We start from the raw sequence: 27,313 nt of genomic DNA, 5'->3' as shown, positions 1-27,313 counted from the left end.
ATTACAATTATCACTGATCTTAGCCTTATATTCCAGTTTGTACATTTATACAGATTACAATGATTTGTTTACAATACAACATGACCCATAAATAGACCACTCAATCTGGCCCTATAATACATACAATATTCCTCTTGTGTTCGGGCTGCACTAGCCTGGAAGAAACACACTTAAAGAGCCTGGGTCACACTCAGTATGTCATTTATTTTTTTGACACCCTCATGGAAAAATGGCTCTGTACCAACTGCCACCAGTTTTATCTTAATGCCATTCCGCTACAAAGCATGTCATGAACTCAGGGGTATAAAAATAGCCATCTTGTTTTTGAACTCTACAATATATACATTAATATCTGCAATGTTAAATAATAATCTCAGTTTATCTCTAAATGATGCTTTATAAATATGCATTACTCTGAAATACTTTCTTTGTTACTTTACTGGCAGTTTGTAATGCTACAGAAGCGTACAGAAGAATCAGAATAAGGACTTTGTGTCTTATACAAACACGTTGGTAAATTGAGTGCTGTGTAAACATATACAGTACGTCCAGCGGGCAAGAATTTAAGCATTTAATAGCAAGCAGGTTGTTTTGGCATTTCAAACAGTGGCAATGAGAGGCAGAGGTGAGTGGCAGAGCATTACCCAAAGCTTATGATAAAGGAATAATGAGAGTCTATGAAATGATGCAGTTCTTCCCCTTGTGCCCCTTCTTCTTTTTGGACTTTGTCCGTGGGCCGTAAGGCGGAGAGGGCATGCCTGCCACAGGGCTGGGCAAGTCATCAGTGTAGTAGTGTCTATGGGGTCTGGGCTGGGGGATGGGCTGACCCAGGAAGAAGCCCTCCTCCTCAGAATCAGAGGAGGAAGAGGAGCATGTGGAGCACCAGTCATCATCATCCCCATACAGCCCCAGGAACCTCCCCATGGCCGGGCCCTGCAGGCCATAGTCTGACATGGCAGTAGGGTTGGGGTGGCTATGGGGGAGCTGGCCATGGAAGGCCTGGCCCTTAGGGCCATGGGCATTCCCTCTATGGTCCTCTTTGTAGGACATATGAGCCCTCTCCTTGGGCACCAGGTGAAGAGCGTTGTCAGAGCGAGACTTGCGGCTTCGGCGCCTCCTGTGGTGATGATGGTGGCGGCCAGAGCGAAGCTCCTGGTCCTGCTCCTCAAAGTGGTACACTCTCCGCCGAGTCCGTTCACTCATAGGGGGCTGGCGCACCGGCAGCTCGCTATAATGGCTGTTGTCCACCACGTCATCAGAGAATTTGACCTGCTGCGGCCTAGACTGGGAACGTGTCCTCCTGAGGGCAGGGACATGAGGGGGTTTGGCTCTCTCCTCTGGGAGAGGAACCTCCTCCTCTTCTTCCTCTTCTGGAACATTCTCCTCCACCTCCACCTCCTCCTGCTCAGATACAAGGCTCTTCAAGGAATTGGCACTTCTATGTAACATGGAGGAGTTGAGGGTTCCCATATTACTGGTTTTCTCACAGTCCTCTGTCTCCAGGTCATGGAAGTTTTGCAAGGAATACACCAATGACCTGTCTTTACCATCACCATCAACTGAGGCCCCTGAGAGAGGAGAGAGAAGAACATTTTTTTTTTAAATTGTTTGGATAAGGACTCAAATGACGTGGATCTGTATAGTGTATCTTAAATCAACCAATACCATCACATGAGATATAATATTAATAATAATATTATTATTTTTCTAAGATTTCAATTAATAATAATAAAATTATGTAATTTTTACTCACCAGTGATATTGGAGAGAGCCAATGAGTCCATGGAGTCTCGGACACTCTGATCAGTCTTCTTGAACTCGTCAGTGATACACTCTAAAGAGTCATTGTACCATTGCTGCTCCTCTCCCTGGAAGCCTCCTCCAGCTCCATGATCCAGCTCCAGCTCCTGGATCTTTCTGCTGCTCGCTGGGCCCGGGTGGCTACCATAGGCCGAGTCCCCTAGCCCGTCCTGTGACTGGGCCCAGTACATGTCAGCCTGGTACTTCTTACTGGCCAGACTCTGGCTCCCCCTTCCTCCTCCACTTCCGCTGCCCCCAGCTTTGGAGGACTCCTGCTTCACCTTGGCGTCCGTTTCAGTCATCCACAAATCGGTGGGTCTGGAGTCATCAGCCTGCTGGAAGACCCCATGTTCCCCAAACTTCAGCAGCAGTTGAGTCATGTAGTCTTCGTGCTCAGCCCACTCCTCCTCCTGGTCGTCAGGTGCCTCGGTCTCCTCGCCACGTCCCCTCCAGAAGCGCTCATCAGACAAGTTCATGTGGGCCAGCTTGTTGGTCAGGGTGTCATCAGCATTTCCACTGAAGCCGGGAAACTTATAGTTCACAGAGGGTGAGAAGAGGAGCGACTGGCGGCATTGGTCAGCTGAGCGACTGCTCTTGCCCATGCGCACGCTGCGGCGGGACTCGCGTGAGCGCGCTGACTGAAAGGCAGAGTCGGAGGAGTCAGAGGCATGGACATCTTCCCCCAGGCTGCAGGCTTTGGAGCAGTAAATACGACCCTGGCGCGGCAGGAAGGGACAGCCCAATAGAGAACTCTTACACTGGGCGCAGCTGAAGCAGCTCTCAGTGGCATGCCAGTGGAGCCCATCATAGGTCATCTGAGCATGATCCACACCTGGAAAAAAAGAGAGGGTTGGAGTAAATATGGAGATGGGCAGACAACCACGGCACACTTGGTTAAGTTACCAGCAAAATATTCTATCATAATTGGTCATGCTGGTAAAATGTAAAATGTATTAATCATAATGCCTTTCTGTTAACTGTATCTGATGAGCAGCATCTTACCGATGTGTTCTCCACAGGCCTCACAGTACTCTGCATAGAGAGATTCAAAGCAGCCGCAGCAGTATGGCCTGCCGTCCTTCATGATATAGCGCTGGCCCCCCAAAATTGTCTCACATTCAAAACAGGCGAAGTGCTTCATGTGCCAATGACGCCCCTCTGCCTCTGTGCACTCATCAGCAAAGATAATCTGTGGACACAGATGCAAACTGGATGAGATAAAAAGGCCATCTTTTGCTTTCATATCATCTATCTTCATTTATTTACTGAAGACAATGGAGAAATATGTGGATAAATGTTATTGCTAGCCTTGAGGAATTTCCCACTAAAGCCAAACCATATGTCAATACAGTAGATCTTTTTGAAAGACCATAAAACCACAGACTATGGATGTTTTTCCTCCACTACATTGTTTTCTCTCAGTATTTCAGTCTCATGGGCTCACCTCATCGCAGGCAGAGCAGCGAGGTTTGAGTAGCTCAGCGTGGTGCCTTCCACAGTGGATCTTTCCATCCTGGTAGAAGTAGATCAAATCCACCAGCAGCTCACTGCAAGTGGAGCAAGCGAAGCATGCGGGGTGCCAGCACATCCCGGGGCCCGCCCTGGAGGCAAACACTGCCATTTCTCCCCCGTTGATGTTCTCACCACACTGCAATATGCACGTGATGACACGGTTCATGATAACGCATTGAAAATTATACAATCTTACAAAATTCTGCATTAGCTGTAGTCTTGGAATAATCTGTGACAAAATCTGAATCTGAATTTTGCATATTTCAGTTCAACTATCAACACTTAATTAGGTAAACAATTGCATAGACATAGCTATGGTTTCAAGCCCAAGTTAAGTGCCCTTTTCCTAGTAATACAGCATGGCCCATAAAAACTAGGGTGTCATATGGCTGCTAAGTCCCTTCGCCCTATTGATGAGGGGGTAAATATGTGGCCCATCTGTGTTTGTCAGTGTACAGTATGAGGCATCTGTTGACGAGACGAATTATAGCCATCGGGTTATCCTAACTGCCAGTCCGGCTGATTTGTTTTTCTTTTCTAACCCCTGCCTGTGCGTCATGTGGGGACAAAAGCCTGTTCAAATCGACTCCAGTGACTTGGTACAAGCCAAGCCGTCAAAGAGGCGACCACGAGGAGAAAACAAGCCTTATCTGGGGGAGAGAGAGAGGATGGAGGTCTAGTGGAGAGCGGCAGTGGGACTATGTTTTGACAAGGTTTAATGGTCACCCTTGAGCTACTCAACGACCATTGTAAATAGTGACTGAAACGCTGTGCTGAGCCACTCCAAACAACTCAGCAGAGACAACGTTTTAGTCTGCATGGCTGCAAATCCATCTTGTGTTTAGGGATTTCTTACATAGCATGGCTGATACTGAGCTCTTTATTTCAACTCTTCCTCTGGGTTTTAGTTCAAACCGACTCTACGGATTGGTCAAATACCCACAGAGGAGATGCACAGAGGACAGGCAGCAAATCTGGTTTTCAGTACTGTGGTTCACAAACGCTATTGGATTTCAGGAGAATATGGGCCAGGTCCTTGACTTCAAACAACTTTATACCACAGTTGCTCTCCACTGAATATTTAAATTGGCTAACTGCAATAAGTGATTACAGTTATAAGTGATACGTGAAAGGGAACTTACATGTTCACAGACACTGTGCAGAAGATTGCGGGGCAGCAGTCTCAGTGTGCCCCTCCCCAGCGCTTCCTTCTTCCTCTGGACACTGAACATATGCAGCTCCTTCTTCTCCTCCTCACTGAGGGACTGGCAGTAACGCACCTGGGAAGGGAGGTGATTGGTTAGGTATGAGAAAGCCACTTTCAATTTTACACCATTGGAGTTCACTCTTTAAAAAGGGAGTAATGCTGATAAGGTCTTTACAGGCGCTGTGATGGGATTTGAATTTTGGAATTGGTCTAAATAACCTTTTGATATTACATTAACCGGAAAGATCTTGTAGTGAGTCCAATAGCAAGACTCCCTGTCAGTCACCAATAAAGGTTATAAAGTGAGTTAAGTATGAGAGAGGGCAGAGTGCATACCAGAGCATGTTGAACAAAGGCAACTCTTGACCCCAGCTTGCCCTTGCTACACCCCCCTACACATCTCCACCCACAGTCCCTGATTGAGAACCTAATTTTTACAACAGCCCTTTTTGATGTTTCCCAAAGCCTTAACAAGAGGGAAAGCAGACGTTTACACAAACAAGGCCTGTGTTTAGAGTGAAATCAAGAAGACGGGCAACAAAGGAAGAGAGACACGCAGCTCGGGCTGCGGTGCCACTGCGGTGGTGGCATCACATAAAGCCTCTTTCAGCCAGCGTCCCTCTCTCCCGCTGAGCCGTCCTCGTAAAAACCACTGCTATGACAGGAATCCTGCCGGTGGGGGCTCCCAGCAAACATCATAAAATCATCAAGTCAAAAGTCACATTGTGCCCACACTACAAGGCTACAAGATTGGAACAAAAATCCCCCAGTGTGATGTCAACGTGAATGCCAAGTGCTCACATTAGTGGGATGGCATGGAGATGGTGAGGCTGTTAACACTGTGGGTTTAGCGGGCAAGGACAGATACAGCTATTTAAACAAAATGGAGGGTGAGCAGCGGGAGCAATGGTGGGAAAATGGGCGCTGGGACCTTTGCTGTAACGATGGCTTAAATGAGACAGCCTGCTGGGATGAATTTTATGATACTTGCAAACACACACACACACACTCACACACAGATATTTTCCTACCTCATTATCATGCGGCGGCAGTTGGTAGAGGAGTTGTTTGATTCTGAACTTCTCTCCCGGACTGTTCACATAGGGGACCTTGTCCTCAGGCAGACAGGAGAAATATAACTGGACCTGGATAAAGCATGGCATGGAGTAAAGACATTAGTCACAGGAACACCATCTGGTAGGCCAATTTGGGATGCATCAAGACCAGGTAATACTTTTGGGTATTGGTACTGAAAAACAGCCCTTTTCTTCTGCCATCATAACAAAATCCACATATCACTCTTGTTGAGGAAAAAACTTTTTCTCCTACAATTTTCATGTTTTAGTTGAGCTAGTTCAGGTTCAAATACTCCTTTATAGACAGAGAAAGTATCACAACTCATGAAAGGACTCATGAAACCCACGAAAAATTCATGATACATTTTCAAAAATGCGTGGTCATCAATCTGAAAATAAGGCTGTTTTTCTAAATTCCTGAGCTTTTAAAGAGAATAATATATTATTGTTAAAATCTTGGACAGTCCAGTCAGTATTTATGAACATGAACAACTCGCTTCCAAGAAACCAGAGAACCAAAACACTAATTTGTGATGAGACACATTCTGGAACTGGTCCACTTACAATGTATGGGAGACTGACTTTGTGGAATCATTCAGTGTTTGCTTGAGTTTTTAACCCCCAAAGCAACTTTATTTTATAGTAGTGTACATGGTAGCGAAAATGTACCCATATCCTCAAAGTCTCCCTGGACACTGTGATAATAGCATTGTGAGAGTCCCTTTCTTCATAAATTTATACTGAAGAACTCAGAAGGAATAACAGGCCAAATCTGTTTTAGGGTGCCTTTAAGTAAGCCAAGGAGGTATGTGGGGTGGGCAAGAGGAGGACTTGTCATATGCTTGTCACTATAGGGACAGGACAAAGCTGCCGGTCTTGAAGTGTCTCGGTGGCACTTTGACCCTTGGGGCTGACCACTGAGGGCTAACCTTTATGAGGGAGGGGTCATTACAGCCGGTCAGATAAAGAGGTGGGATGTGCTTGTCTCCTGTGTTAGGGGGGACTTCCTGCTGCTTGGGCCGTCTAGAGGGGGGGCAACAGCAATTTACCCTGACAATCAGCCCAGCGTTTGCCCCCGCCATAAATTATGCACATTTTCATGCTGCTATTACCCCTCAGCTCCCTGGGGGCTGGGGAACAGTCAGCCATCACCCAGGCCCTATGTGTTTCTCCACTGTAATGATCACCCATAATACGTGGCCCATTCAGGGCAATGGCTGCAGTAAAGGCATTACAGTTGACCCACGCATTTCCACACAAAAGGCCTTGCGTGTTTGGGCTTTAGGGTTCTCTCTATTACTGCGACCCCCTTCTCTTGCCCATCACCCCCTCATTGCTTCCATGTGTGTTGTTTAAAAGGGGGGAGCGGTATGGAGAGAGACGGAGAAGAGGAGAGAGAAACACAGCGAGAAAGGAGAAAGAGACGTGGGGAGAGGAGGAAAAACTGGGCCTCCCCTGTCGATTTTGGGAAAATGCCACATCACACTGGCTGCCCTGCGGACATACGTAACAGCCCAGCCTGTGTTTGTGGAGGAGAGGGCCTGTTAAAAGACGGCCCCTCAAAGCCCGATCCTGCCAGCAGCAGCAGGCTCGACCCACTAAGTCCTCCTCTAACAGATCTCTGATAATCACAAGCAGACTTTGCTGTACCGCAGTTTGTAAATAAAAATACACACATCCTGCCTGTAAGTGGCTGTTGGGTAGAGCCTGACAAGTCTGCCTCAAACAAAAGAACCAAGCAAAACTTTGATGAAATATGTTGTCTGTCCCATAGGTGTCATTATCCAGAGACCCTAGTTAGCATGTTATTCAGTAATGTGCTGAACAGCATTTATCTGGGCCAGGAAATAGGCTAGGAGGGAGATAGAATCAGGTCAGGGCTGTTTTTATTCTCTATCAGGAGCATACACCATTACATCATTATGGTGATTTTGGGAAATAATTATTTGTGAAGCTATGAAATAGGTATACCACAAATAAAGAGAACAATCTCATATGTCTTCTTTGTAATACAGTAATGCCAATTCACTGTACAACACCTTCACCTTCAAGAATAGTAATACAATCTCCTGCTCACCTGTTCAGGCCTGAGGCCGGGCGGTACCCAGGCGTATTCCTCCAGGGCGCAGCCTGAGTCATCGTCGGAGGTGGAGCTGCGTTGGAAGCCGAAGGTCAGCTTACTGACTTTCTGCTCCATCATCAAGTCTCGCTGGCGCGTCCCACCCTGGTAGCCGGCCGCTGACACCGCCGCACCCACCAAGCTCATCAGACTCTCTTTTTACTGGATAGACAAAGCAAAGGATGGAGGGACAGAATGAGGGAGAGAGAGAATGAATAAGATAAGATAGAAAGGGATGGAGGAACAGAATGAGGGAGAGAGAGAATGAATAAGATAAGATAGAAAGGGACAGAGGGACAGAGGAGAGAATGAAGAATGTAGAGGAAAGGAGAGAGAAATGTGACAGAGAGGAAGGCAGGAGAGGATCGGGAGCAAGCAGAGAGAGAGGAGGAGAGATCGAAACAGACGAGAGAGCGAAACGTTAGTTAACAACCCATTACATCAACACATCCCTAACACAATGCTATCATCACTCCAACTCATCCGGTTCTCTCATTTCAGCGCCATTCCCATGCATGTTAACCACCAGCTGAATCACGCCATCACTGCCTCTTTCATGTGGGCTAGAGCCCCCCCAAAAAGCCCATTATGGTATCTGAGCAAGCTTTTCTTGGCTCTCCTCTGGTGATGAGTCTCCTACATAAAGACACTCATAAAGAGAACTATACCCTTTCACTGCCACTGTGGTAGCATGTCACCCATGTGTCCTCCTCATGTGGCTTTTGGGCATATAGGAGCCATTAGGAAATTCCAGAAGCTTCATGAGGTGACGTCCCAACTCGTTTTAGTGACAATAACAAGCAGTTAGCTACTCACGAAGATACAGTTAATGCAGAATTACTTACATCGACGCCCAGTCTGGGGCAATGTTGCATAGACCTCACATTCCTTTTGCATGCTGTAATTCGGTTTGCCATCAACACAAGCACAAAAGCGGCACCAGACACTGGCTGCCCCACACTTCACCTTATCTGCAGAGAACATGTCTGAATGAGCAATCATCATTTTTTTCCTGTTGAGGTGCTACTCTATCTATGCTATGTGTCCCAAGAGGGGCCAACACATGGGATCTGATGTTGGCTTGATCAGTGGAGCTCGAGGTCTGTATAAACACAAGCCTGGCCTTAGGGAAAACACAAACCCTGTGGATAAGACTGCCATATGGGGAATGTCCACAGGCCTGGTCTCTCCCTTCATCTCCCCTCTCTTCTCTCTTTTCTTTGGACTGTTTGTTTTCCAACCTGCTGCAGTGAGTGTCTGATCATCCTTTCATCTTTTGGATGGATAGAGCAACGCCAGACAGGTGAAGGAGGCAGAGAGGGAGGGATGGATGGATAGAGGGAGGGATGGATGGATGGGCTCGACTGATACTCGGTTGGATACTGACAATGGAATGGAGGGATGGAAATAGGGCTGGAAGATCAAAGACTGGCTCAACGTTGACCTATGTGTGTGCGTTTGACCACACACACTAGCACAAATGCATTTCTGCACATCCGCACACACACACTTTTCCAGACATACTGTAGTAGCAACAGAAATGGAAGCAAATGAGACATACAGTATGTCTAGTGAAAGACAAATTGGTGCATAGCTATTGCGTGTGGGATGGAAATGCAACGTGAATTGGCTGTCATGTAATTGTAATTGAAGAGCTAAAATATACAGTATATTGGCAGCACTTAATCTCCTTTATATACAAGTGTAACCTTAATTCTAACTAGGGACATATCAAAACTGCTTTGCCAAGTTGTGGTTTGACTAAGTGGCTTGAGTAAGCTGTTCCTTAAAATAAGGAAATGAGACTGAGTTCATGGGTTCGTACAGCAATTCAATTCAAAAACTTAATTTATCCCTTAGGGGCAATCATGAATCACCTTTAGTCACCATCCAAAACCCTAACTGTATTTCCTGAGCTGCCGAAAGCCTTGCAGGACCAAGCAGACATGGACATGATGAATGTGTGTCCAGTTGTGGTCATTTCTCACGGGCCAGGAGCTCTAACTGAGATCAAATGGGAGCCCAGCCAGTGTCCAGCAGCCTGGCCCTTACACCACCTCCCCCTCGCCTCCACCCCCTATGGCCAGCAAGGGCACAGAGAGACAGCTGAGAAAACCAGCCACACTTGACTGCAGCCTTTGAAGAACACAGGCGTGACAGTAGAGGGCCCGAAAATCTACGCTCTGCCCTGGAATGTCATATATGCATAGCTCCTGCGGCTCTCATGCGCACATAGAGAGGGAATGCACACATTTATGCTGAAGCAAACGTGGACACGTGTGCACACACATAGACACATGCTACTAAGAGTATACACACACATACACATGCCATAAACACCCTGACACCAATTGAAGCGTCAGCTGTACGCTCCTGTACCCTGTTTCTCGTTTAGTGACGACTCTTTCTGAGATAGCAGCGCGCCAAGCCCTCCTGTGGAATGATTAACTGCCCCACACACGGCATGGCAGGCCAGGCAGCTACTGGCTATTCATACCATCCCATCTCCCTCAAGGACAAGTCAGCCCCCATGGCCTCACCGCTATATCTCATGCCAACAACTGGCATGCCCTCCACAAGCCTGCCAACTCCAAGACCTCAAGACATAAGCGTGATGGATAGTGGCGGTGGTGGAAGTGGATTCTTGGGCTGTTTTTGGGATTCGTGACTGCATTGTGCCACAAAGTGTCAAGTCAGGTGGATTGACACCTCCCATTAAAACGCCTGTGATGTCTTGAACAATGGTGCCTTTGTAGGGGAATAAACTAAAGGCTTGTTCCATCAGGAGCCTGTTTATCTCCCTTCAAGTCTTTTTTCTTTCTGAAGATGTGGTGTGTTATCTCCACATACATGACAGTTAAAGCCATCAAACCCAGATAACCTGTCTTCAGACGAGAGAGTGGGGTGAGAAATAAGACACTCTCTTGTTCTATTCACATCTATTGACTTGCAAATGAGACCAAAATAACCTGCAAAAATGTGGCCTTGTTTGAGAGCAGCTTGGGTTTCACATGGGAGATAGCTAACTATAGGCAGGTTCAGTCAGGAGCCAAGAGACTCTGACTTCACTACCTCACATTTTATCAGGCACACACTCACTCATGCGCTACATTTGTTAGAAAGATGTTTGCTTTCACATGTTGGCCAAGTCTCCTTGATGATGTCTCACACAGCCAAACCTGACTCAGAGGAATGTCAGGCTTGAGCTTCAGCCAGGCCCACAAACAGGAATACAGGATGTGCAGTGCTTGGTGTTAGGCATACAACCACATCTGCTAGCATGCTAATTTTCCCCTTAATGTCATGCAGTTCATTTCCTCTGACTATGCCCAGAACACTTCCCTAACCTTTTGAATGACAGAAGCATTGAGCCATCTAACTTTACCACGCTTATACTGACTTGCCAACTCACTGATTCATCACTTGTGCTGGCTTTTAAAGTTTTTCTCCTAACAAGGAACCTATGGTTTGCAAGGTTAGTTTTCAAACTCCCCCATCTCACTGTTCCCCTCCTCCTCCCCTGCCCTCCTCCCACACTAGCCAGACCCCTGCAGTCCTGAATGTTTAACAGCCCCTCTCTCTTTTGTAAAGGTGCTTGTTAACATGGCTTTGGGAGCTCCGGGCCTGCATATCTGACTGATCTGCCCACAGAGGGCCAGAGGGTTGGGGGGGGGAGCGGGATTGGTGGGGGTGTAAGGGAAAAGGAGTGGGGTGGTGGGGGTAGTATCAGACTGAACCTAAAATGGGGTAACTGACATGTCTGAAAATGTTAATGTGTCTTGTTCCACAAAAGAGAGGAAATTTAAGTCAAGGCAAGGGTGAAACAGTGACAGAGGGAACCACGAGGTATACATGTTTGCTTTGAATGGTTCCTAGTCAATGAATAGAGCTGCAAAGTCCCACTAGACCATATTTACAATGAATGAAGAGGCCATGCATTCTTTCATAAATTAAAAGTGAACACAGACTTCTGTAGTCTTGTAAAATAGAAGCCGTATATATATTCCAAGAAATCTCTATAACAAGCTTGCTAAACTGATTCAATAACCACTGATTTGTATTCACTGTTTAAAAACACTTCTGTACAGGCCCAACATCATGTGTTCACTACAGTGTATGTCATGTCAATGCAAACCTCTCACAGGACCTCATACTCTGACTGATCAATAAATACAGTGGCCAGTGACATTTTTAAAGAGTATTCAACAAGACTTTAACCTGAGCCCTCCAAATCCAGACACTGCAGCCTTGGATTAACAACCCTTGAGAGAGAGAGAGCGCACAGGAAAAATAAGCAGCTTCTGGTCTGAATTACTGTCTATATTCCTCTAGGAAGTGGATGATGGACATGCACACAACCCAACACAGCGCTCTCTGTCAGTTTGGACCGGCCCAACATGTTTGACTTGGCTCATGCTAGCCCAGCAATGCAGGATAGGCTCTACTTGAAGAGAAAACAAGATATTCTGTTCAAAGTCACTGCCGTCTTGAGTTTGAACTCTGACAAGTCTGTTTTGCTGTCGGACAAGATATTGCTCAACTTGAAAAATACACAGCATATTGTTCCAATCCCAGTACACACCAATGTCTAATGTCATATGTTATATCCTTTGTGAAAAGTGATCTATGACAATCGAGAATGCAAAAAGTGACCACTAACTTCATCATACTGCAAGGCAGCTCCGATTTGTCGGACACAATTGGATCCTTGTGTGAATCAGCGGCCTCACATGTAAACCTACGGAAATCACTGTTTAAAGGTTAAACTTGTAATCGAATTATCCTATAAACCGAGTATTCTAAAACGATGTACAGAAAAACACCACAGAAGACATTCATTCATGGTATTTCTTTCCACAGAAGATTTGAATCCAATCAGCTTGAAAATGCCTGGATGGAAATGCCACTGGAAAATCCGAGTACCATTGACAAGAGAACCAGAGAGGAGCTTATTATATGTGCAGTGTTGAGGTGCTAGATGGCTGGAGTTTGGTCAGCCTGTGGAGGCCTCCCTCCGTGGCTGAGGGGTGTTTTTCCAAGACCAAATGGATGGGAGTGACATCCCCACAGAGCCCTGCACTCATAGAGAGACCACCTGCATGCACTGGCCGTCCTGAACTACAACCCAACACACACACGTGCTGCTGTCACACAGTTGACATCAAACACATTTGCATCCCTCTGGATTCAGTCGACCACTTGTGGTCATACTGTACAGGGGATCTAAAATCAACTCTTTGAATACTAGCACCCTTCAGACCACCTCAAAAAGAAAAAAGAAATAGTTCTGAAGACAGACTTGGAGTTGAGCCCGGATCAGAAGTAGCAGAGCATTTGGAATTCCATCTATGCTTTACTTAATCATACTTCATGATGTGCTATATGGCTTTTCATGAATCATGCAATTTCCTAATGAATAATTCAACTGTTCTCCCCTTAAACTGAAAATATGGGACAAACGAAATAATCAAAGCGATTTCATCTACACGTCTTGACTGAACAAATCTACATTACAGTGCAATACACTCACATCTCCAGTTCCTACAGCAATTGTTTTTTAATTTTATTTCAAGCCTCACTACAACCTAGGCACATTCCACTGAAAAACAGATTACATCTACTCCAGTCAGTTCCCTTCAGCAGATCCCAGGAGTCTTACCTCTGTGCAGGGGAACTCTCCTGAGGCGAGCTGGAAAAGGATCTTATCACCACTATATCCAGTCCTAGATTCTGCTCCAGCCTCTGGGCTCCATGTCTCCAGCCTTTCTGTCTCAATATGCCTGATCCTTCCTGCTCTAAATCCAGGACAGCAGCACACAGCCTACTCTAGCAGAGCTGTCAGCACAGCAACTGCCCATATCAAAGCTGAGACTGTAAAAATCAGGGAGATGTGTGTCTGAGTGCGTGGGAGAGAGTGTTTGAGAGGGTGTGTGTGTGTACATGGAGGAGCCCAGCCAGATGGCCATCCCACCCCTGTTTCTCTCACCCTCCACACCCCCCTCCCCCTTCCCCACCCCCCCCAGCCCAGCCCTCTTAACCCCAGCCCGGCCCCTTAACCTCAGACCAGCCAGTCAGGGCAAGGCATGGCAGAGCGAGGCGTCTCTCCTCCGGTGACCCTCCCCTCGTACTTCAAACATGCTTCCACATGAGAACCATCAGTAAAAGCTGCAGCTCAGAGGAACTGCACTTAAGGAGCACATCAGTGATGCCACAGCTCAATTTACCGCACTGACCGCCCCATAGCCACAAGAGCTTTCGCATGACATTCTTCTTTCCTCTTCCCTATCAATGGCTCAAAGATGTGGGGAAGGTGGTGAACGTTACAGTCTGGCTTGGGTTTATCTGGTTTGTGTCTCTTCTCTAGCGTGATAAAATGTCACTTAGTTACAGAGAGCTGTTTGCTAACTACAGCTTTTTAATTATAGAGTGTCAGCTTGAGTGAACAAAAGATTTTTTTTTCCATCCCACTATGAAAAACTCCCTACCATCTGCAATATCCTGGATCAGCCTCAAATAATCCTCCACCCTATTGACCATCCCAGTTAGCAATGATGTCAGCAAGTCTATTCCAATGAGACCAGCTATCTGGTGAATCAGCAGGCCTGTTAACATATGAATCACAGATAAAAGCTCTATACAAAAGAACTACTTCCACTGGGAAGCTGTATTATCAGCTTAGCACTGTCTGAAAGAGGGTTAAAAACTGACAGTGCTCATTAGGTCACACAAAAAGCATACAAATATTTAGTGGGGCACACACCAGTTTATGGCGTGTGCTCCAATAAAAGAAATGTGAGTGCTGTATCCTGTCTTTTTCACTTTTTGATAACTTCCACTGGATGTGATATGTTTTGATTTAGCACACCCTCTTCAAAGTTTTCCATTGTTGATTTGCACTTCATCCTCTTACACAGTATAACTGTACAGATGTCTGTGCAGATTTCTCCCAGAATTAAATGGCCTTGTCACAAGGAATTAGCCAGGCCATAAGAACAAACAGTTTGCATAAAGTCAGTGAGTTCACTGGACTGTTACAGAAAGTACATCATATCCTGCTTAGTCATGTTCAGGATAAGCTGCTTATATACATCTCCATATCCCAAATGTGAATATTACCATGGAAACGAACCTTACACAAACCAAGAAGACCAACAGTAAATGGGATGAGGTTAATATTGGCTGACATCCCAGATATCATATTTGGTTTTCTCATAATCAGGATAGGGGTTTAGAATATAATCGCACATATAAACATATTCAGTGAAACACAAATGTATATTCCCTCATCCTGTGGTGAGTGTGGAGCCAGTGAAACTCCCTGGGGAGGACAGTTGACCTCTCCCTCTCCTTCACCTCTTAAGGAATGTCAGAAGGTGAGGCTCTTCCTGTTGCCTCAGAAAACAAAAGCGACCAGTTCAGGTCAAACTCTGGACAGTTGCACCTTTAGCATCTTTTGTGGCTGTTTGGTTGCAATGTCAAAGTGTTACTTTCTCCCCCAAGGGACATGTTTATACAGGACATAATTGTGTCTCAGAGAAGTAAAGTTTATCCTTTTTCAGTGCTAGGTTTTGCTGTAGAGGGTTAACACACTTTAAGACTGTGAAACAAAGTGTTAGAACATTTTACTAGGAAGTAAGGAATCTATTAAACAGCTAGAAATGCTTTCTTATTAACATTTTAGCAGATGTTTAATTTTGTAGAGATGACGTCAGTATTCTGTGATTGCTCTCTCTCTCTCTCTCTCTCTCTCTATGTGTGTGTGTGTGTGTGTGTGTGTGCACGCGCATGCTTGAACACGTGGGTACGTGTGTGTGTATGCATGTGGGTGTGTGGACAAAGCCATTGTAGCAGCCAAGGCCAGAGAGGAGGTGGGCCCTTTCACAGCAGGTCTCAGCACTAACCACAGGCCTTTGTGCTGGTCCAAAAGACTCAGCACCCTGCTCCATTAGCAAGTCTTAGAGGGGAGGGACGACACAGCATCCTGCCTGGAGGGGGCATTCAAGAAATACAAAGCAAAAAGCAAAAACTAATCTGGATAAAAGTTGCAGAGCCAATTCAGCAATGGCAGTATGAGTAAACAGAATTGTAGCTAATTTCCAGTCAAAATGTTGAAATGGATGACCTGTTGCTTCCCTGTAGGATTTTGATACATTTACAGTTTAGGGGAGACAGTTGTCCAAATTCTTCCTCATTTCAAAGTTAGTGGATTTGAAGAAAGTTGACTAACAGGTTGAATAAGTTCACAGAGACAATCCGCGTCTGAGTGTTGCACCTGTGAATCACAAATCACAGGCGTCTTTTAAGTTCAAATATAAGGACATCTTACTGAAACTGAAAAAAAAACAATCCACGTCTGAAATGGCCTTTGACAATGAACTAAGGTTTGGACAGCTAACTGAATGAAAACACTCTGGGGAATCCATGGATGAAGTTCATATCTTTGGTCTGTCACACCCAAACAGAGAAGGTCTATCAGAAGAGGAATGGCTAACATCCACTGTACCACTCTATTGTTAGAGGAAGCTTCTCTGGTTGCACAGTTCAAGGTTTGCCTCAGACAGTTGAGAAATATAAAGTTGGACAAGCCGTGCATCCCTGACCCTTGACCTCAGCGAGCACCAGATGACCCATAAATCTATGGCCCCGGGGCTTTACAGCCCATTCCCCTGTCATAGCCACAACGACCTGAACAGCACCTCACACCTGGTCTGCACCTTCTGACCGCTGTAAAAAAAAAACACCCTGTGCTCTACTAGCCGCTAGGTACTCCTTGACCAGCATGTCCTGACAATGCCAGGACAGGGATGATCATCATCAGAACCAACGCCCGACGATAAAGCCGCATTCTTCTCTGGTCCGAACTCGTCCCTGAAAATGGGGACCCGTAAAACGAGACCCTAATGTAAAGCTGAATGCTATAATATCTCACAGTCAGTACATACTATACTTCATGTAAATTGTGATTGTATAGGGAAAGATAGGAGACTGGTATGTTTTAATACCTAATGTAAATCTGTTTACATCAGTCAAATCTAGGTCCCGAGACATGCCGTAAATGGGTGTACCAAAGGGGCAGAGGGAAGGTCAGTCTCTCTTATACAACCCTACAGTGTGTAGTAACTTACTGTCATTGATAACCATTGTTGAGAATAGCACTCACTGCTGTGTGAGCTGCCTTATAAAAAGTAGGCCTGTCTCAAGGCTTAAATGACTTGCCAACGGGTATTAGCAGGACACAGGCTCAACAAAAGCCCCAGTTATAAAGGCCAATAAAAGCCTATCACTCTACTGTAACAACAATCCTTTTTACGCCTTGAAAGAGGGAGGAAAAGGTCAACTGGTGGAGCAGTCAGTGCATTGATATTGACTTAGCTAGATTGGCGCTGACAAACTCAGGTCAGACCGTGGGCTTGTTAGCCCTATAACCCTCACATAACCCCTTTTACTGTTTCACTCTGTCACATTGGAGGCAGCTGAGGGCAGAACTTAGATCTGAGCTCAGTTTCTGACAAAACACATTTGTAAAAATTAGGGGGAAATATCTTTTCACTTGACACTTGACCTTAAGATTAAGTGTTTCTCAGAGCACTGAAAAAAATCAAAATGAAAAATGAAATGGTTCACATTTTATCAGATCGGATGGGTAATTAGATACGGTGACGAACTTCGGTTATGAACTTTTCAACCTAGACTGAAAATCAAATCTGCTCGCTACAATGAAACCAGAATAACCAAATAGCACCAACAATGATTAGAGTACTTTACTGTGAATGGTCATTCTATGTCAAATTCTGTATGTTTAACTATTGGATTACAGTCCATAATGCTATTGTCTTATGCAAACAGCATAATACTTATTTTAAATAGATGATGTTAGTTTGAAAGGTCCCAAATTAATGGAATCAGTCTATAAATGTATTAGTTGCTAAACTACTGTCTTCTGTGCTCTGCTCTGTTTGATTTGCTGTAACACCATTGTGTCATACATGATGTAATTCAAGACGAATGTCCAGTTTCCATGGAGCTACCCTGTAATACATTACATAAATCAGCCTACATAACCCATCTCTGCTGAACAAAGCCCGGTGTCAGCAGACTGGTTGTTTCTTCACTTTATAACAAGTACACCGCTGTCTAACTGCTTTGCCAAACATTGCTGAGATGTAGGATAGGGACAGGTCATCGTATTTCACCCTCAATTTGACACCCTCTCACCTAGTTGTAAAAGCAGGACCTCATTGGGAACAATGGGAAGTGGAGCGACAGTGCTCCTGGGGCTGTTACAGGGAGGAAGCCCCATTATTTGAGGACACTATAACTCAACAAAAGCCTGTGGCTGTCTACACACAGAGCAGACTGAGGATGAATGGGCTGCCTCTTACACTACACACTTGCACTGACAAAAGCACTGGATCAGCAAAGGGCAAACCCTGTCATGTGTGGTCTCCCTACACAGACTGGGAAGACTAAAGACATTAAATTACAAAATAGCCCCGGTTAACACCTTACACCAATCTGTTTAACCAGCTATTCTATATTTTGGCTATCCAGTCCTTCTCCTGTTTTATTTCTCCAAAGTTATGCGATTTTTCCCTATGACCTGGAAAACGGTCAAATTTTCCACATCCCAGTCCTGCATCTATGAGGGTTTGATCATCGTGTTCCTGTTGAAACAGCACCCTGTCGGTGTCCAGGCTCACAAGGTGATCCCTAGCTGCTCAACACTAACGACCTCTGACACCTCACTAGATTTTTAGCATATGACCTCACTTTCAGAGAGTTTAACAGGCACACCACTTCAACCTTGCAACCCACACATCTGGGCTTTTCTCTTCAACTCTCCTTAGAGTTCAACAGTATATCCTTCACACAGTAAGAGAACCATTTCCTGTGTATTTCTAGCCTGAGGCTAAACGTGCACATGAATGGGACCGCCCCATCGAAACAGGCGCGGCTCGGGTGTGAGTGCTACGAGCGAGCCGTTGTAGAAAGAAGAGGATGCAGTAAAAAAAAAAAAAAAAAAAGTTGGCAATTCCCACACGTGGAAGCATTTTCCCGAGCCGCGCGGCTTCAAAAGGCAAACCATGGAATCCAACAATACTCTGAAACAGTTAAGAGCTGCTCAGTCAGGATCCCACTAATGATTAACATTCCTGGAGAAACACTTCGTTACAGTCTTTCAGAGTGCTCTAATTAAACACATGCTCCAGTGCCACAGCACAGAGGGAACTCTGACGACTGAAAGTGGGGATGCTTCTTTCCAGCCCCGCTTAATTGGACACAATTTAAGTCATTAAGGTGGTAGTAAAAAACAGCAGAAAGAGCAGAAGAGAGGCCCAATGATCTACGCTATTTCCAAAGGCTCCCTTTAGCTCTGATGTTGTTGACCCTTTCACCTCTTCACGTGGCTACCATTCAAATGTACAGAATAGTGAGGTCTAGAGTGTAAGGGAGCAAAAACAAGTCCTAGACGTCCTTTTATTAGACCCATGGCTGAGTGAGATGTCCAACTGCACACTTAGTCCTGGCTGAGCAGAGCAGACTTGGACGGGGTTTGCTCCCCTGTTACCCTGGAAGTCAAGATTATAACAACTGTTAGAGTTGAGAGAGAAGTGTGCTATGATAGAAAGCATAATGGATGAAGCATGAAGATGTGACACGTACCATGCAAAGTCTCCTCCGTTAACCATTTTTTATTACTCAAAACGCAGAACTCATGACGTGAAGTGTGAGACACATGTCAATAAAAGGGCAAGGGGTGGGGTGCTAACCCTTGCCTGTGGTGAGTGGGATAGGCATGTGACGTGGTGTGTGTGTGTGTGTGTGTGTGTGTGTTTGTGTGTGTGCGTGTGTGTTTTCAGGTCTGGTTAGATCCTACTGAAGCCCCCAGGAGGCCTCAGTCAGTATGCCAGACACACAGGCCAGGCTTGGATCACCGGTGCCTGGGATCTATGTGTCTGTGTGTGTGTGTGTGTGTGTGTGTGTGTGTGTGCATGTATGTGTGTGTGCACTGTATATGTGTGGAATGGAAAACAGGACACCAGTGGCTGCCTTATCACCCCCCAAATTAAGGATACCATTCTCCCAGAGCAGAGCTTATTCTTAGAAACCGAGCATATAATGAGCCTGTCTCTGTCAGCGTCAGTGTGTTATTGTTGGAACGGCGAATACTGAGGTCACTAATGACAGCTAAGTGATTTCAGTCAACATCATGGGCTGGCACACAGGAACATGTAACAGAGTCGGGATACATGCTCTGCGTGTGGCGAAAAATTGATTCTTTCCACACAATTTGAATTGAAATACTGTAGTTGCCTTTCCTTCAAGCTGGATAACTTTTTATTGCCATTCCAACATTTCAAACATCCGCTGATTTCCATGAATGGGCAAGTGTGTGTTTGCCTGTGGACAGGACACAAAGAAACAAACATATACACACACACACACACATACACATACAGAGATATACACATCTGGTGGGCCGCTACTCTTGTTTTAGTTGGGAGCCCAGCCCCTAACAGGAAGACAGTGTGAGCACAGCAAACAAAAGCATGGCTCTTTGAACTGCCCTCTCGCTAGGAGCTGCCGTGGAGGCTGCTGTGGCCAAACAAACTGTTTCTGTGTCAGCTCAGCGGGGGCACCGCGGGCCTCGGGGTGCTGCTCTGCTCGAAATGTCCTCAGTTGGCCTTTGTCAATATTGACCCACCTGTATGTTGCCCTGCAGCATCCACCCTCACTGTGATGTACAGCCATTTCCGGTGGATGATAACGCACATATTTTTAGTGCAGAGATGTATCATATGGGAGATTACAGTCCAGGAAAAGCTAAACAGCTCCTATGATAATTATCTGGTAATAATGAGTTGCTATCTCATACTTAACCAGGTGGAGGTGTGAGTATACAATGGACAGACCTTCACTTCATTCATAATTGAGGGACCCATAACCATGGACACTAATCCTATTAAGTTATGTGCTAGCTGGAGTTTTGACTGATGGGATACAAAAATAACATTTGAATAGAATTTCTCTTAACTAATAAGGCAGACAAGGAAAACCCCCAAACACCCAGAGTGTATGGGGGTTTTCCTATTCAAACACTGGGCCAAATACTATGACAAAAACAGCTTCATATGAGTGTGTGCTTAACAAGATGGATAATAGGAAAAGTAATAAAGCACCAGCCTGGGAACATTTCTGGACTCACATGTGTCTCACTGAATGTACTGTAATGTGATTATTTTCTATGTCCTATTTGTGCACAGATTTCCTTTTTTCTTTCTGTTTATAATAAATATGTTTCTGTTGTTATTGGTTTGTAATGGCAGGCTGTGAATGAATGTCTCACACTGACTTGTGTGACCAAACACATTTAAAACAATAAAAATTTGAATGACAAATAAGTAGGGAAAATGTATGACTGCTAGTAGACGCCTGACAGGAAGTTATCCAAGATTAGAGTTCCTGATTTAATCAGGGGGAGAGAGAGAGAGAGAGAGATACCACATGTACTGTATTATTTGTGGCCGGACCCATACAGTTCACCTTAGTTTACCTCGGCTCAGTGTCTCTTCTTGTACTGAATCTAAGTGCGCACATCACCCTGGTCGTTACGGACTGATCATACTAATTTAATGCTTGACATAGAGTAAGAAGAGGTCAAGTGTTTCATTATTTAGGCAATGCATGCATTGAAGTGTATATTTGGTGGTGTACAGACAACTATTCTAGGATGGAAGATCCTGTTAAGGAATTATCTTTGCACCAGAGAATAAGCTCACATGAAAAACTCCATCCACCATTGGAAGAGCTAAAGAAGGAGTTTTTAATCCTTCCCCAACAGGGGAGGATAGGGGAGAATATATTGATATATTGTTGTTTGTCTTTGTTAATCTTCTTATGATGTATTTTAGGAGTTAATTTAAATGAGTTATTATAATTAAATTCTGTACTGTGTCATTTGGGAATATGGCCAAACTCTTTGTTTGTAAATTTGTTTCAAAACCTGATTAATTACACAGTGAAATATGACTGGACCAAAGTTTTAATGAGGAAATGTTCTCCCACCAAAAAAGCAGATTTAAGAGAAAGGTTCTGGCAGACGTCCAACAACTGTCCCCAGTCAGTAACCTTTTTGAAAAATCTCAGGAAATACCTTTGTTGTCAGTACAAAACCCTTTGCCCAGCACAGTCCATTTTTAAATCCCTCTGACCTTTTCCATATCATCCATTCTCGCTGACTCCACCCCTTTGACAATGCCAAGAGGGCCAGAGGAACAAGAGCCACAGGAAGGGGAGGGGGGGACGAGTGTTTTGCATATTTCCAGCCAGGAGTCCGGAAAGCTTTAACTCAATCCCCTGTAGTGGGCCGGGGAAATGAGCTGAGCTTTTTAATGACTATCTCAGGGTAATGTGTTTTCTTTTGCTTCTCGCCCTGTGATGCTGTGATTGCTTGGATGGATTCCTATAGATGGGGAGGACAGAGGGAAAAACATGCCCTCCTGCAGGCACGCCTGTCTGTGTCAGGTGGGGTCAGACCGACTTTCCAAACCCTCCATCACCAAGGCCACTGTTGCTGATACATGGCATGTTTATATCTGTTATTCCCCTTTATCAAAGACAGACATGTTGATAATAACCAGTTTCATAGTACTGCACCATGCTTATTATGCAGTATTCCTTTAGAGCTGAGCATCATGCCTATACATGGGAGTGATAATGAAACATGTGTGTAGAGTATGACTTTCATCATCGTGGTGGTCTGATGGTTACCCCGCAATTATGCCGTGTGGTTAGCAGAGATCTGCTGGGGCATTAAACTCCAGTGTGTGAGCCAAACCCGTTTTCCTCTAACATCATCCTGCAACTCCTAATAAACAGAGTTGTGCCTGGAAGCGCTAAATCACTAACTACCTTTAATCACTTTAGAATAATGCTTAGCATGTGGATTCAATGTGTGCCACTGCTCCAGGCAGATCCCACTGACTCGCGTACATGTTGCAGTTTGAAAGTTACTGGGGGGGGGGGGGAACTTTACCGCATGGCAAACATAAAGTTATGATCTCTCCCGCAGACAGCAGCATCGACAGTGGTTCTCCCACTCTCAACAACCGCACTGTAACAGTGGCCTAAAATTGACCAACCAGGCCACCGTCCATTTAGCAAGGCCCAATGACCATAGACGCAGGGACCACCGGCGTTTAAACAAGCCACATTTCATACAGCCTCCTGCCAACGTACCACAAACAGTTTACAGTCAATGGGCTCTGCTCTCTGGAGTTTGTCTATGGCAGCCCTACTCCATGCCACATCTCCCTATCCAGGGCCATGAAAGACTGGCCTCTTCTGACAGCTCCTCACAACACACGGCCCTGTCCGGCTCTGCTTTTAGCCCGGCTGCGGCGAGCTGGACCACGTCTGGGGATAAAAGGCTGCCAGAGTGTTTGGCTTGCAGGCGATTTACACGGACGCAAGGGTGATTCATTCTAGCTCTGCACAAACAGGCCTCTGTGTACATTTCACTGGTACTGGGCTTTTAAATCAACAGTGGGAAACGTATACACACTGGCACTGGGACTTACATTCTGCTCATTCACACCCGGCTGGGTGTCTGCCACACACACATACACTCTCAGACACATACAGACACTCAAACACACGGACACATAGCTGTCCATCTGTCTCTCTCGTGCACAATGCACACACACACACACACACACACACACACCACAACATGCCCCACTGTTTATGTCTGAGACTGGCTTCATGTCTGTGATCTGTCTCTGGCTCCACACCTCTTGCTGTGCAGGGACCCACTAACGCAATGGCACACAAGCGTGCTAATGTTATAAAGCTAGTCTGTCTAGTTGAAAGGTGCATTATGAGGTGCTCATAAGAAAAAGCAGGCCTATCTGCCATCCAGCCCCAAATCCTAGAGAGTCTTCCACAATCCACTTTGGTACTAAACTAAACCATCAACCTATTCCACATTTATTGAGCTGGCATTCATCAACACCAAGCTGGCCAAAGAGGATCAGGACTATTTCCATTGCTGTGTCCAAGAATAATTATGATAAAGGCAACTATTTTATTTCCCTCTTGGATTCACACAAATCTGGAACCAAATGTATTAAAAGGCTTTTGATTCTATTCGTGGTACCTTTTGATTAACTTTAAGGCTTTGGAAATAAGACATGCACATGCACTGTGTGACATTTGGAGCTGCTCCAAAAACTTCTTCACACCACTTGTAAATCATTTAGTCTATAAATAACTTAATATTCACAACAGAGGATTTACACTCGCAGCAGATAATTGAAAGTAAGCCCAGTTCACATCTCTCCCAACGCATGCCTTGCCTGCTAGATCATCTAAACATTAAATAACCACAGCTGTGAAATATAAGACCCAGATTTCAGGAGATATACAGTATGTTGATACATCCAGTAACAGATATGATAAAAGGCATCTTTATTATTCAATTAAAGATGATATGACACCACAGAAAATGTATTATTGTATTTTGGATCACAGATGTACATGCCCTCATTTAGGCTTATGCAGCACTTAAGGTGATACAGCATCTTTTACACTATTAAAATGAAAATTGCTTATTGTGTCATACAATTGCCCTAGGCTGAAATAAAACCTCATAAGATATTTTTAGAGTTGATACTGATTTTGCATGAAAATGTAGAATAGGTCATGTTGTAGAGCCAATGCTACTGATGAGTTTCTGTGACTCTAAAGCAGTGAGCCTCTACTTTAGCCACTAGGTGACACCACTACCTTGATTTCTGCGCTCTTTCCTCCCTGCATCTCTTGTCCCCAAGACTCACACTCACACTGCTATTAGTTTCTATACTCTATTCTTTTACTGGTCAGTGTCGCGTGGAAAAAGATATCTATGTAAAGAATGTATTGAATTGGCATAGCCAGGGATGGAAATGACCCTGTTAGACCATGGCGTTTGCAAAGCTTAACGTTATATTTTGAACGGGCATCACTGAAATGGGTGCAGGAACAGCAATTAACTCCTCGCTATTCAACTTCCAAAAAACCATGAAGGTCAGTGCACCTGGATATAATTCAATTTATTTAAGTCCAGTTAAGACTTTCACTTGAATTGCCCTGCAGCAACTCCACTCAGCTGAAGCCACCCATTTAATGTGTCCAAAGTGCTGACGATACCTTGTGTAGCCTGACCTGGGATATTTCAGAGTTACGTGTTTTTTTCTCACCTCTTTGAGCTGACCGGCTTACAGCTGGGCTGCTCTGGGATCAGCAGAGCTCTGTGTTTTTCTCAGCTGTGGCTTTAGTGACAGATTTCAGGCCAGTCTGACTCTGCGCTCTTGAGCCAAGTGGGTCTGTCACGCTGTAAGCCTCCCAGAGAGCATGCATGGGACTTAATGGCTTATGTTGATGTTTACTGTCCTCTGTTGAGAGCAAATATTATTTCAGAGAGCCTTGGTTAAATATAACAGCAATTGCTCTCCTGTGCCTTGTGGGTTTAGCACTTTCTATCACAGCTGAGCATGGAAATATTTGGAACTTATGGGTGTGTCATTATTCTCCAAAGGAAATATCTTTATTGCATGTTTAGCACTGTGAGAGCTCCATAAGGAGTGATGAATTCATTCAAACAGCTTGCAGGGCACTTTCATAGAAAGAGCAGGGACTGCACTGCAAAAAATGACAAGTAATTTAGTCTCATATTCAGGTTTAAAATCCTTTTAAAAATCAGCCAGTGGATGGGATAGTTCTACTCGATACCAATGCAGCCTCGGGAAAACCGAGTCTTGAAACAATCCAGAAAGCAGATCACACCAGTATCGAGAAAATGAACGTTGATTTAAGAACAGGCTATTCTCGAAATAAGTTGTTTTACATTGGAAACAAATGGGATTAAGCTATTTCACCCACTGCCTGATTTGTTCACTTGTTTTAAGAATATTCCAAGACTCAAGCGTAGATGAGATGACTTAAAGATGGATATTTTTTGCAGTGGGTGCACTTTTTGGTAAAGCCCCGTTCGCACCTTATCCATCATGGTTAGAACTGAAGAAAGTGAGAGTGAAATGGAGTGACTTCTTATACTGTATGTGGCCGGGGCGCTGTGTCTGACCACATTCCCCCTCACTCAACAGGACTCTTGAGCTCTATAGAGCCCTACAGAGGGGAACGGGATGGCGGACAGACAGCGGTCACGGAGCGCCGACCAGTTGTCACCAAAGTGACAGGCGACAGCTGAGTCCATACATCTGGAGGCCCCGGGGGGCTCCACACTCCCACACGCCCCACGTCTCTGACCACGTTTTTCACAGACTGAGAAATGAGGTTATTCAGGCTATAGGCGCAGGGAAAGGGAAAGTGGATATTTGGAGATGTTGCTGCGTAAAAGCGCAACGTGAACATTGGTGTAAATCAGGGATGTAGTGGAGGGTAAACCCACCCCAACCCAGTTTGCTTACTTTTTAGGCTGACATAAATCTTTATGACTTGACTTCATAGTGTATATAATTGTAAATACATTCAAACTGACCTAAGTTATATGAGGATAGGGTCTTTTCATGAAAAGAAAAACATGAAAATAGCCTATAATTTTCACTGTTAATGCATATTCGTGGCTTTTTGCCTTATGATGATCACCGATTCGAGGTCAAAATTTACCCACATTTTCATCAGTGGTGTAATCGCATACGTGAGAACATTTCATAGCGTAATTTGACTAGAAAATAAAGCGAACTCCAACTGCTCACCATAAAATCTGATACAAATCATGCAGCAATAGGCAATTAAAGGCAGCCATTTGGAAGCTGTCCAAACTCCTAAAGTTAAAGTCCAAAGACAAGCGTTAAAAAAAAACACGAAATAACTTAGTTAACTCACCCCCAAAGTGTTCAGTCGTAGTAAACAGGGTATCCAGAACCAATATTCCCGAAGTGAGAAAAACGATTCACGCTGCGTCTCATTGGCATAAGATGAAAAGTCCAGAGAGGGTGCACCACTGTGCCGCAAAGCTGCACCGAGACCTGCGCCAAGAGATAAGCTTAAACCGCTGATAGTGGCTGCATTGGAGACGAGCGCTGAGAGAGCCGAGTGTGAGTTCACCTACAAATGTCACAGCATCTCAGTCATTTCAGCGGCGCACGGTGCGCTATGGGCTCCTCTCGCCAGTCACAGCGAAATGACATTAGCGTTGCTCCCTGCCCATTGGCTTAAACAAGCAGCCCCCACCAATCCTAGAGAGACGGACGAGTCTGGAAAACATTGGACAAATGCTGTGTGAGCGTAACTCCTGTTCCATAGGGGAGTTTCTAAATAGAGGGGTTAGGGTTTGTGTAATTTCAGTGATTGGAAACTACTGATTGTGAGAATTGATCCGCTTCTCTTGTCTTTTAGCCAATAATAAACCAAATAAAACTTCCTGCACTCTGGAGTTGTTTTAGTCTGAATTCAAATTCAACTGCCTCATTAATATGGCAATCTTATACAAGTGATTATTTCAATACCCTGTCACTATGTCATTATGAATAGACTGGTGCACATAGACACCCCACCCCCACCCCACCCCCTTATCCCTCTAGCCCCATCAACAAT

General features: G+C 45.0%; 1 protein-coding gene across 1 annotated transcript; it reads right to left on the bottom strand.

Annotated features, from left to right (window-relative positions):
• Nucleotides 1-17: 17 nt before the first annotated feature.
• LOC139655618 (prickle-like protein 1) lies at nt 18-26,851 on the bottom strand. Its single transcript, XM_071533067.1, has 8 exons — nt 26,603-26,851; nt 7,673-7,876; nt 5,551-5,664; nt 4,455-4,592; nt 3,245-3,448; nt 2,803-2,989; nt 1,754-2,632; nt 18-1,568 (listed from the first exon to the last, which is right to left on the bottom strand). Exons 2-8 carry the CDS (start codon nt 7,859-7,861, stop codon nt 676-678), a joined length of 2,604 nt encoding a protein of 867 aa, XP_071389168.1. The 5' UTR covers nt 7,862-7,876; nt 26,603-26,851; the 3' UTR covers nt 18-675.
• Nucleotides 26,852-27,313: the final 462 nt, after the last annotated feature.

This window comes from Centroberyx affinis, unplaced genomic scaffold (assembly GCF_046629955.1).
Source record: "Centroberyx affinis isolate AG114_WGS23_722 - 3 ecotype Tasmania unplaced genomic scaffold, CSIRO-AGI_Caff_v1 ptg000158l_1, whole genome shotgun sequence".
Classification (NCBI taxonomy): Eukaryota; Metazoa; Chordata; class Actinopteri; order Beryciformes; family Berycidae; genus Centroberyx; species Centroberyx affinis.
The sequence above is the reverse complement of the archived record's forward strand: the minus strand, read 5'-3'. Positions and strand labels throughout refer to the sequence as shown.

Excerpts from the sequence above, each read along its gene's own strand:
- LOC139655618 (XM_071533067.1), bottom strand. The coding sequence starts at position 7,861 with ATGAGCTTGGTGGGTGCGGCGGTGTCAGCGGCCGGCTACCAGGGTGGG. Across the intron at positions 2,990-3,244 it reads GCTGCTCTGCCTGCGATGAG|ATTATCTTTGCTGATGAGTG; the intron begins GTGAGCCCATGA and ends CTGTGTCCACAG. Across the intron at positions 1,569-1,753 it reads GGCTCTCTCCAATATCACTG|GGGCCTCAGTTGATGGTGAT; the intron begins GTGAGTAAAAAT and ends CTCCTCTCTCAG.